The 11,055-nt window shown below is 38.9% G+C and overlaps 1 protein-coding gene across 2 annotated transcripts in view; it reads left to right on the plus strand.

The window, feature by feature from the left end:
- Positions 1-10,105, plus strand: part of KCNQ5 (potassium voltage-gated channel subfamily Q member 5) — a 449,493-nt gene extending 439,388 nt beyond the window's left edge. For both annotated transcript variants that reach the window (XM_054975407.1, XM_054975414.1), the window contains 3 exons: positions 4,475-4,606; positions 7,096-7,222; positions 9,155-10,105. In XM_054975407.1, coding sequence (XP_054831382.1) covers positions 4,475-4,606; positions 7,096-7,222; positions 9,155-10,105 — 1,210 coding nt within the window. The remainder of the gene's footprint in view (positions 1-4,474; positions 4,607-7,095; positions 7,223-9,154) is intronic.
- The last annotated feature ends 950 nt before the right edge of the window (positions 10,106-11,055 follow it).

Here is an 11,055-nt window from a genome sequence, read left to right on the forward strand (position 1 = left end):
TTATATAATTCGGACTCTGTAAAGGGAGGTATACGAATAGAGAATTCGGAACTAGAGCAGACCCTTCTTAAAGAAGATAAGAAAAGAATATCCAAGGTATACCAAGTACTGTTGAAGTGGTATACCGAGGATGAGATAGTTAAAACACAAATGGTGAAATGGGCTATAAACTTTAATAAAGAAATAACAATGGAGGCATGGGAATACTTGTGGAAAACTACAATGAAGACAACGACATGTATTAATATCAAAGAGAACATTTATAAAATGATCTATCGTTGGTACATGACACCAAAGAAGATTGTGCTAGGGAATTCGAATACTTCTAATAAATGCTGGAAATGTAAGAAGCATGAGGGCTCCCTCTATCATATGTGGTGGTCGTGTGAGGTAGCCAGGCAGTACTGGGGGGAAATAATAAGAGAAATGAGTGAAATTTTACAATTTCAAATTAATAAGAACCCAGAACTCCTGCTACTGAACTTGGGAATGGAGGGAATTCCAGCCCAACACAGGACGTTGATATTTTATATGACAGCAGCAGCTAGACTTTTGTATGCGCAAAAATGGAAAGTACAAGAAGTGCCAACTATTGAAGATTGGACTTACAAATTGCTGTATATGGCTGAAATGGACAAGATGACAAGAAAATTGAGAGATCTGGACTCAGGGCAGTTCAACACAGACTGGGAGAAGCTGAAACAATACCTGGAGAAGAAATGGGAGGTGGGAGGAAAACTGTGGCAGTTTGAGAACTACTGAAGTATTGAAGTAGAGGGGGGAGACTTTACCGGGGGGAGAAGAGATAAATGTGAATTAATAAGCAGTCAGATTAATAGATTGACATATATATAGATATATATAGGTTAACAAACAGAACATAGAGAAAATAATTAATTATAAGGACTAAATATAAGGAGCGATTAACTAACAATATTTTCTTTTTTTTTCTGACAAGTTTTGTACCAAACTGAATGTCTGAAGATATAGATGGGTCAAATTGATTGACTACGTGAGGAGAGATATATAGAACTATTATAAAAAGATAGAATGAGTAATATATATAGAGAATAAGTCAAATTGTTTGATATAAACGAATGTATGATCTATATGGTTTATGATATATAGAAATACCTGAAATTGAAAAATTGGGATAAATTGTTTATCTAAGATGGAAACAAAGGCTTACAGTTTGGGCATATAATGTTAAAAATAGTTAAGGATGTACTGCTTAGAATAATGGAGAATATATATTTGTTTTAGATAGAGGAAGCTAATAAAAGTAAGGGAAAGGGGACAAAGGGTTGGAAAGCTGTTGGAAGTCAACAAAAAGGGGGGGGAAAGGGAGGGGGTTAGAGATGAAAAAATTGGGGAAAATTGAATGTACATGTGGAAATAATGGATTCTAACCCAATAAAAATTTAAAAAAAAAAAAAAAAAAGTCTTAATCCAACTCTTTATCCACTAAGCCACACTGGATCTCACAGAGTTCCTCTTTGCCTTATCAGAATGCATTACTCGAGGACATTGTATGATATGCAATGTGTGTGCATACAAATATTTAATGGGAGGTAACAGAAAACCATAGTTTATGACTGAAAAGCTTGTTTTGCCCCCTTGTGGATAAATCAGAAAGTAGTTACTATTTAATTCCTCGTGCTAATAATACCAGTCATTGGATAAAGTATAATAGTACAGATTAAATAGATGCTTCTTTGTCACAAGACCTGAGCTTTTCAGAAACGTGCATACATAAGCAAAAATTCTTATCTAAATCGTCTAATTTCATCCTACTACAAATAGCTTTGGTAACAGTATGACAGTACTCCTCATTCAACATACCTATTATGACAATGGCCGAATCCACACTACCGTTGTTCTTGCGGCAGTTTTTCACTTCTGCAGCGCCATTCCTTCATCTGTTCACATGCATCGTCTCCAAAGCCGTCATTAATTCGCCATGGCGTCGCCACAGCCCATTGCACTTTCGCCGCGGGTTATCTTTTGATGAATAACTGCCCTCCGTTGAATTCCGAGCCTCTCTTGACCCGCCTCCCAATTAAGGAGTAATTCTCCGCCTTTGTCCCCACCCCTTTTTTTAAAAAATAAGAGTACCGTGTCGATATGGCGACATCTCATCATATTAATCTCATTTTAAAAAAACGGGCAGACCTCAAATATCAGAGGAACAATTTCATATGTTAATTCAATTTATATATTGGGGGGGGGCATCCACATGATACTGAAATCAGGGCTCATGTTACGCCCCGACACGGACTGTGCCGACAAGTTAGGCACAGATTTCAATTTTCCAAAGACAAAATGAAGCTCTGCTGTGGGATGCTGCTGTAGGTGATCGTGACTGCTCACCCATTCCCGGATGATTTCAACCAGCATGCAGGCTGTGATGTTCCAAGCGCTCATCGTAAGTGTCTCGGGTGATTTTTTAAAATATATTATCTTAATGGTGTCGTTGTACCATTGAACCAGGATGCTTACTTGTCGATATAGCGTCAATTTGTCCTTTTTTAAAAAAAAAAAAAACCGCGGAGCCGTTCGGGTTTTTCCCGCCCCTTTACCCGTCTTTTTGAAAGGGGATGTGATCAACGGATTGCGCAGGAGAAGCGCTATTCAAAGGGTGATGTGGACAAACAAGCGAAGAATGCGCAATAACAGATGGAGCAATCATTGCACAAGAAAAGCGGGAGCTAAGGTAGTGTGGAATCGGCCAATGTCACACCGAAATGATTCTAAAAATAGAAGTTATGCAAATCCTTTTATTATTAGGATCAAGCAAAAGATCACAAAACTGTACATAACAAAACAGTGTGCAACCTTTCTAGTTCTCTAGAACCCTTTATCAAGCTGAATGTTCAGTACAAAAATGCAAGAAGGGGGCAGAAAATAAGATGTTTCAGGGCATGGGGAAGCAATACTGATACAATTTTTTAAAATCTTTTGAAACTCTCATAGATGACAAATTATGTAGAATGTTGATAAATTGGAAAATTCTTCAGCTGAAATATAATCTTTAGAAATGAGCTAATCACTTAGAACGACCTACCTGATTATTGACAGACCTAGACAACATACAGTTCTAATCTATTGGTGGGGGGCCTCACATAATAAAGCATGTCTGGAGGGTCTAGTTTCCCAAAGTTACCGAGACCTGACAACTCTTTTTTTCAAAACTCTCATAGATGACTCTTTTTTTCAAAAAGAGTAGGAGTTGTAAAAGGGGGTAGGGTCTGATGGAGGAGGCAGGCCAACAGATAAGTCCTGATTCCGCACACATTGGATAATGCACTTTCAATGCACTTTATCAATCGTTTGAGGTGGATTTTTTGTTCTGCACACAAAAAAATCCATTCCAAATGAGCTATAAAGAGGATTGGAAGTGCATTATCCAACGTGTGCTGAATCAGCCACATTGTAGGATTGTATCTTAAATCAGCAACAACCCAAAGTAATTAAATGAAGAAGCTGCTGGTCTAAACAAATAAAGATGGATAAGTAACAAATGAATAATTAATGAGAAACAAATTGAATGTGCAAATAAAGATAGCTCTCGTACAATTAAAATACAATGAAAAAAAAGTACCCTTATTATGTCACTAGTACCTGTGACCGAAGTAGACCTGTATCTTCACATGCAGGTCTATTCCAATGACATAAAATGGAGGGTGGGGTGCAATTTTAATACAAAAGGGGAACACTGCATCTTTCTTCTCCCATTATCTTTTCCTCTATACCCCTAATCTCAGCTACTTTTCTCCTAGCTAGACTGAGAACAAATGGAATGTTCTAGGCTGTACCAGAACTGAGCTGGGGTAGAAAAGAACTGAGGGGAGCAGATAATAAGAGTGGTGAACTGGGAGCAGCGTTCAGCATCCCTGCCATACACACCCTTTTTAGCTCTATAAACCACATCCTCCACATTTGTTAGAAGTTATTAGCTGTAAACTTGCATTTGATCATGGGTCTGCTGCCCTCATATGCAGTGTTGCATTTATAGATCTAATTAAGTACCAAAGCACTTATTGTATGTATCCAAAGGCCATTATAAACAAACACAGAGTTAAAAGAAAAGAAAAAACCCATAAAGTATAAATATCAACACTAAACCAGTTCTAAAAATTTTCATGTTAAAACATGTTTTTGAACACTTACAACTGGATTAAGTCATTTTAGATTTAGTTATTTGTTAACAAACTCTCACTTAAAAATTTGTATAAAATCACACAATTTTCTCTCAGTCAGCTGAATGTATTAATCCTTCAAAGCAGGTATAGTATTGTAATAGCTAATAGGAAAGTATTGTAATAGTTTCTTCATTACTGCAAAAAAAAATGTAACCCTTTGCCAATTTTTAATTAAGCTGTACTAAAGTACTGATGTAATTCAGTATCATAATTTCATTTTTATATATAACATGTGTAAAGATAAATTAACCTGAATAATATTTCTTTCACAGAATCATGAAATTTCATGTTGCCAAAAGGAAGTTTAAAGAAACTTTGCGCCCCTATGATGTTAAAGATGTCATTGAACAGTACTCAGCTGGTCATCTGGATATGCTGTGCAGAATTAAAAGTCTTCAATCACGGTAAGGAAAAGAAATTCCATCGACAATTCAAGCCTTCTGAATACATGTCCCTACCTTTCCCTGATCCCAAGAATGTCCATATTGCCATTATCTTACACTACAGCTGTATAACCTTTCCCCTCATTTTCCCACATCTTTCTCTAACCTTTGAAAAACACTATTTGTCTAAAGCATTTGAAGCTTTCTAACCCACTCCATAAACACATCACCCCATCCATTAATACCATACTTGACAAAGAACCACACACTCAAAGCTTGCTGCACTTTGGATTCCTGTGGATGGATCCTAAAATATCCATGCTATATACATGGGGTTTTTTTTCACTAGCTAAGAGTCTACGTAGCACTCATCAGATGGCTGTGACTGCTAGTACTGATAGCATAAATAATCTGTTGTGGGGTGTACACAGAAACCTTCATTGCATGACTAAATCTTATAATAAGCTAAAGCTTGTTAAAGAATTAAAAATGTAACTTATTCCTAACAAGACAGAAGTTCTCTGGGTTATTAGAAAGGCAAATTAGGAACTCTCCTTCAATGGAATTATAGTCCCCTTGAAAAGTCAGGTTTGCAGCTGTAAAGTACTTCTAGACACAGCAGTCACCTTAGAAAACCAGATGGCTGCGGCGGCTTGGAGTACTTTCACCCAGCTTCAGCTTGTGCATCAGCTGCGCCCATTGCTGGTTCAGTCAGATGTATCCACAGTGATCCATGCCTTGGTTATATCTAGACTGGACTATTGAAATGCACTCTACTTGGGGCTACCCTGGAAGCTACAGTGAGTGCAGAATACTGAGGCTAGACTGCTGGTTGGGGCTAGCTTTCAGAAACATGTGACTGATACTACAGCAGTTACGCTGGCACTCCCAAGCCCAGTTCAAGGTGTTGGTTCTGGCCTTTAAAGCCCTACATGGCTTGGGACCAGGGTCTCTAAAGGACCATCTTCTTCCATATGTTTCTGCCTGGGAATTCAGATCACTGGAAGAGGCCCTCCTGACTAAAGAAGCTTGTCTGGTGGGTACACGAGGGCCTTTTCAGTGGCAGCCCCATATTTATGGAACAACCTCCCCAAGAAGGTGCACCTGACCCCTTTACTGTTGATTTTTAGGAGGCAGTTGAAGACAGTTTTATTAAGGACTTCATTTGACTAACTTAGTTTTTCTATGTATTGACAGTCCTATAGTGTGGTTTTAAATTGTGGTCCTATATATAGTTTTGGTGGTTGTTTAATGTATAATGTAAGCTGCTTTGAGTGCCACAAGGTAGAAAGGGAACTAATAATAAATGTTTAAATAAATAAATATATGCAAATCATCCATGGTATAGAATATGAGTTTTCACTGCCGGAATATGAAGCTTAAGTGTACATTTCTAGAAGAATTTATTTCAACAAGTTTTTTAAACCACAGTAATAAAGTCTTATTTTGCATTTTAGTTCTTAGACACAGGCACAGTGTTGGATCCTAGAAACTGCAAATGGAAGGAGCTAATGGCCATGGATCTCCTCATTCCACCAGCAGCCTCGTATTATGGAGTGCAGGTCTATCAGTGGTTACTAGCCATGATGACTAAAGGGGATCTCCACAGTCAGAGGCAGTAAATCTCTGAATACCAGTGCCAGGAGGCAACTTTGGGAGAAGGCCTCAGCCTCTATGCCCTGTTGTTAGGTCTCCAGAGTAACTGGTTGGCCATTATATGAGATAGGGTGCTTGACTAGATGGGCCACTGGTCTGATCCAGCAGGGCTTTTTAAAAATATTCTTATATTCCTGAGATCTTCAAACAGCTGATACTTTGCATCATGCAAGCTCCATGGACAAAATGCCACGAGGCACAGGAGGCTGCTGTGAAGGGGGGGAGGGGAATCAGGTGATATTACCTCCCACACACACTTTCCTCATGAGTTGAAAGAGACTGTTGCAGAAGATCAAGGAAGGAAGATGTAATCTGAGTTCCCCTTGGGCTCATGTTGTGCTACAGAGTCTCATTGTGCAGTATAGTGTCCTTAGCTAAGGACTTGTCATCAGGTGGGATGCTTGGCCAATGGCACTGTACTCTACAAACAGACCTAGTGGCACAGCAAGAATTGCACCCCTCAGCATTTGTTAACTTGGTACAACACCCCAATCTGAGGTACAAATGTCTCAAGGTCATCTTGAAGACTCTGGGTGACATTTGGAGATGCTCTAGCAACCTAGCCAGAAGCGAAGCCTCAACTCAAGCCAGAGGATAAAAGTGACAAAGAAAGGAGGAAGAAGGGGGAAAGAGAGTGTCCCTCATAACGCTTTGTGGATCGCCCACTATTTGACTTCTATCATTCTTAGTGACAGCCAATTATCATTAAAAGAAGAAATATGTTTTCTAGAAAAAAATAAGCTATTTAACTTTCTTGCCATTTTCACTTTTGAAAGCTTGTATACAAGTTGATGATACATACCTAAGTATTACACTTATTCCCAATTATAAGAGTCTATTCTGTATTTTTTCAGGGTTGACCAAATTCTTGGACGAGGGCAAATAGCATCAGATAAAAGAAATCGAGAGAAGAATACTGTAGAGAATGAAACAGCTGATGACCTCAGTATGCTAGGCCGTGTGGTCAAAGTGGAAAAACAGGTAACATGATTTGTGTCATGTTTCCTTCCCTTTTTTAAGTCAGTAAGTAATAGCAGATAGTTGATAACTGCAAGGTAAAAATAATTTTTAGTTCCATATGAAGATCATTTTTGTATAAAATAACAATGTGGACTGGGGTGTCAATTGCCACTTACATTTTTGTTAGTCCACTATGTCAGTAGAAGTGGCCTTAAGAGCAATGGGACTAGTTTGCCTCAGCCCACCTTAACCCAGATGCAGCATGAGGCATCATTGGTGGGGTAGCTATTGGGTCAGCCAATCAGAAAAGAGGCCCTGGGATATTGCTAATTTGGATGGAATTCCTGCAGAGAAAGGTCTGGAGGGGAGCAGCCAAACCTGCAGGTATCAAGAAGGCTAGGTGGAATGCCAATTCGGCAATCAGCAAGGAAGTCTTAGGTATGGGGGGCATTATCCCCTATCCTGGGATCTGACATGATAGGCCACACCTATATAGGAATGACAGGGTACATATTTCCAAGGAAGGGTGCGACCTTTACTTGGCTAATCTTTGTGAAGGCCTGCATGACTTAATAGTCATCAGGTGGGGCAAAGGGTGTTAAGCTAGGCTAATCCCCTTGTGTGGCAGGAATAGGGTGGGCTGCTCAGGAGATGTAGGGTTAATCGACAAACATCCAGAGGCATCACAGTGATGAGAAGCATGTCTGAAACAGACCATCATAGGCCATAATGCCTGGTGGTGCTGTGAAAACCCTTGGTCCTGATCATTGTCTCTCAAACCTGGTAGATGCCTTGTGGCCCATCGAGGAAAGCAGATGACACTGGGCATCTCTTGTCACAGATCGACTGTACAGGCTGGGATAAACAAGGCTGGCAAAAATGCACAGCGGACTTGCCCTGTGGCCGCCCAAGGAGGTTGCCTCGTGCAGCTCACCCTCAAAATAGTCAGATAATGTTCAAATAAGCAATGATGTAGATCAGCCATTTAAATAATTAAATATATGAATATAAATATACAACTACTTCACCCCACATAATACTGTCTGTGTGTTTATTCTGGAGTGTCACATTTGGGATGCTGGGGCCACTATGCAGAGAGAATCTGCCTGGAAAGCTGCAAGCCACAACTTAAATGCTTAAAAAAAATATCTGTGGAAAATCCCACTGCTTTCAGGGGAACTGTACTGGGGATACTTAATGGCTTGCCACCTGAATGATGTACCTTTGATTAACAATATGTTTTTCAGCAAAGGTTTAAGAAAGTATTAACAGTACAATCCTAAGAACATTTTCCGTAGGATTAAGCCCAGCTAAATAGACCCAAGATTCTGAGTAGATGTACTATCTTAAAGCTACAGGTGACACAGACATGTCTTTTAACGTGTCAGGGATGCAAAGTTACCTGGGAACTATAGTTGAAAACAGCATTATGTCCCTAGCTCGGGGAAGCAGGGGAGGGGAAGAGCTTTTCAAAGACAGTTTAAAGACAGATTGATGTAGAATCAATGGGGGACAGGAACTTTGCAATTGTTTTCTTGCAATCTCAGTGGAGAGAGGAATACAGGAGCCTGTCCCTAGGGCAGGGAGACAGGGCAGGGGAAGAACTGGTAATTCATCTCTCCATTGAGACTGCAAGAAAACAGTTGCAAAGTTCCTCTCCCCCAGTGATCTCACGTGGCTCTGTCTTTGAAAACTATCTTTGAAAAGCTCTTCCCTTCCCCAGCCTCACCACGCTAGGGACATAATGCTGATTTCAGCTACAGTTCCCAGGTAAAATTGCATCCCCAACATGTTAAAAAACACGTCTGGCATCACTTGTAGATTAGCTCTCAGTCTTTGAACTAGCTTTGCAGAGCAAATAGTCATTTGTATATTTTACAATGTCTGTTAACAGCATGTATCCTTTGTAATCGTTGATACTCTCTTAGACTATTATTTTCCTTTTTCCTCCAGGTCCAGTCTATAGAGTCAAAATTAGACTCACTGCTAGATATCTACCAACAAGTCTTGAAGAAAGGATCTGTATCAGCACTGACATTGGCTTCATTTCAAATGCCTCCTTTTGAATGTGACCAGACTTCTGATTATCAAAGTCCTGTAGATAGCAAAGATTTGACTAATTCTGCCCAGACTAGTGGATGTGTATCCAGATCAGCCAGTGTCAACATGCCATGTGGCCTACAACTTATATTGACACCAAATGAATTTAGCCCTCAAGCTTACTATGCTTTTAGTCCAACTATGCATAGTCAAGCCACACAGGTGCCAAATGATGGACCTGCAACACTATCAGCTAACAACGCACTAAACCAAATAAATCAGACATCTAAGCCAACAGCACCTACAACTTTACAGATACCCCCCTTTTCATCAGTAAAACATATCAACAGATTGGAGCCAATTCATATTATTCCTATGAGCACGCAGGAAAATACTTCTGATGTCACCGCTTGCCTTGTTGCTTCAAAGGATAATGGAAAAATTGCACAGTCCAATGTGACAAAGGATCTTTCATGGAGAAAAAGCCTTGATACTGAAGGGGAACCTCTAGTCTCAGTGAAACCAATAGTGCAAATGGATTTAGGGAAATCATTGTCTGTACAAAATCTTATACAGTCAACAGCAGAAGAACTGAATATACAGATTTCTGGTAGTGACACAAGTAGCTCAAGAGGTAGCCAGGAATTATACAGCAAATGGAGGGAATCAAAATTATTTATAACTGATGAAGATTTGGAAGCAGAGAGAGAAATGGAGACTTTTGAAGCCATTTCCCACCCATTAGTGGAAACAACTCTCTCTACCGACTCTCTAAGGACTGGAATGTCAAGATCATCTCAAAGCATTTGCAAACCAGGAGATGGTACAGATGCTCTCAACCTGCCTCATGTCAAACTTAAATAGCATTTTTATATTTTGTTCACGTACTAAGTAATCCCTTCAATCATGCATATCAGAGCACGGACTATTTTGAGAACCCTTTTAATGAGATTTTTTAAAAATTAATGAATCAATAAGAAAGGTGGTTGTATGAGTCCATATCTTTTAATTGCATGAAAATGCATGTTTTGGTGATGGATAAAATTCAAATTTATACCTACAGTACATCTGTAGTTTTATTTAGTATAGTAGGTATAAATGAGCAATCTACAAAACTAATCCTGCAGGTTTATTAAAGAGTAAAAGATCTGAGCATTTAGAAGCAAAGCTATTGCTACAGTACAGAACGAACACTACCAAGATATTTAAAGCACTTTGCTTCAGATTTATTATTATATATGTCCTGAATTAGATTATACATGTTTACAACAACAAAAATTCTCTACAGCTGCTAGTAAGGAAACCCATAATATGAGATTAGGAATGGCTGCTAGTTGCAAGCTACCATTAATCAGCTATTTTTTGTTGAATTCTCTATCTCCTTAGAGATACAGGATTGAGACAAAATATTTTGCACAGCACTTTTAGGTATTTCATTGTGACTGAACATTTTTTTTTTGCTATAAAATGGTAAAAATTCCACAATATCAGGGATGACCTTCCATATGATTCTCTCCCCCCACCCATCTCAAAATTTCTAAACTCATTGTTAGTCTCCTTGTAGATTGGAAGTATTTTGGCAGCACTTTCTGCAAGGGAAAAAATACTGGTTTTAGATTTATTTTCTCCTTTCATAATATATTGAGTTCTCATAATTATGTTCTGAAGTTGAATGATAGCACAATCAGAAGTCTGAAAAAAGATGAGAGTATCAGGTACGGCAGCAAAGATCAAATGCTATAAATTAAGAAAAGGGAGGAAAAGAAACTATGTAAGAAATGAAATTAAAAAGGCATAAAGATTTTTTTAAATGA

This window comes from Eublepharis macularius, chromosome 1 (genome assembly GCF_028583425.1).
Source record: "Eublepharis macularius isolate TG4126 chromosome 1, MPM_Emac_v1.0, whole genome shotgun sequence".
Taxonomy (NCBI): domain Eukaryota; kingdom Metazoa; phylum Chordata; class Lepidosauria; order Squamata; family Eublepharidae; genus Eublepharis; species Eublepharis macularius.